At 44.2% G+C, this 891-nt stretch overlaps 1 protein-coding gene across 1 annotated transcript; it reads left to right on the plus strand.

Annotated features, from left to right (window-relative positions):
* Positions 1 to 229: 229 nt before the first annotated feature.
* LOC107682563 (sarcoplasmic/endoplasmic reticulum calcium ATPase 2-like) lies at positions 230 to 886 on the plus strand (the record flags this gene model as incomplete). Its single annotated transcript, XM_016478762.1, has 3 exons — positions 230 to 308; positions 400 to 485; positions 575 to 886. Coding segments are annotated over exons 2-3 (324 nt in total), but the record flags the coding sequence as incomplete, so codon positions are not given.
* Between the last annotated feature and the right edge of the window lie 5 nt (positions 887 to 891).

Genomic DNA, 891 nt, shown 5'->3' on the forward strand with positions numbered 1-891 from the left:
TATGACTTTGTCTGCTGCAAAATGTAAATTTAGAATATTTCAGTTGTTTTTGTCCATATGGCATTGTACTCCATTAGAGTTGCATGCTATAGATTTGTGTAAATTTTAGTCTAGTCTAGTCACCTGCGCATTTATTTGTTTATTTTTTTTTATTTAACTGTACCATGAATTTGTATGTTTTCTGAGGATTTGACTCATTTGTTCTAAATACCTTGTTTCTTTTCTAGTGGGCGACAAGGTACCTGCCGATATCCGTATCTGTGCTATTAAGTCCACCACGCTCAGAGTAGACCAGTCTATCCTGACAGGTAACAAAGCATTTGGTTCATTTGTGTGTGAATTTTAAGTGCGACAAGTATTTTAGCTGTGGATTTTACTACTAATTCGCTCATGTTGCAGGCGAGTCTGTGTCCGTCATTAAGCACACCGACCCAGTGCCGGATCCCCGTGCCGTCAATCAGGACAAGAAAAACATGTTGTTCTCAGTAAGAAAATTGGACTTCAGCTGAACCAAAATATTTTTGATGCAAAATCCATGTATTTTTCCTGTTCATGTTAAATGTGTGCATTTCAGGGAACCAACATTGCTGCAGGCAAAGCCGTAGGTGTGGTGGTGGCCACAGGCGTGAACACCGAGATCGGTAAAATCCGTGACGAGATGGCCTCCACAGAGCAGGAGAGGACGCCCCTGCAGCAGAAGCTGGATGAGTTTGGTGAGCAGCTCTCTAAGGTAATCTCTCTCATCTGCATTGCCGTGTGGATCATCAACATCGGCCACTTCAACGACCCCGTCCACGGCGGCTCCTGGATCCGTGGAGCCATTTACTACTTCAAGATTGCCGTCGCTCTAGCTGTGGCTGCCATCCCTGAAGGTCTTCCTGCTGTCATCAC

This window comes from Sinocyclocheilus anshuiensis, unplaced genomic scaffold (assembly GCF_001515605.1).
Source record: "Sinocyclocheilus anshuiensis isolate Anshui unplaced genomic scaffold, SAMN03320099.WGS_v1.1 C32347360, whole genome shotgun sequence".
Lineage (NCBI taxonomy): Eukaryota > Metazoa > Chordata > Actinopteri > Cypriniformes > Cyprinidae > Sinocyclocheilus > Sinocyclocheilus anshuiensis.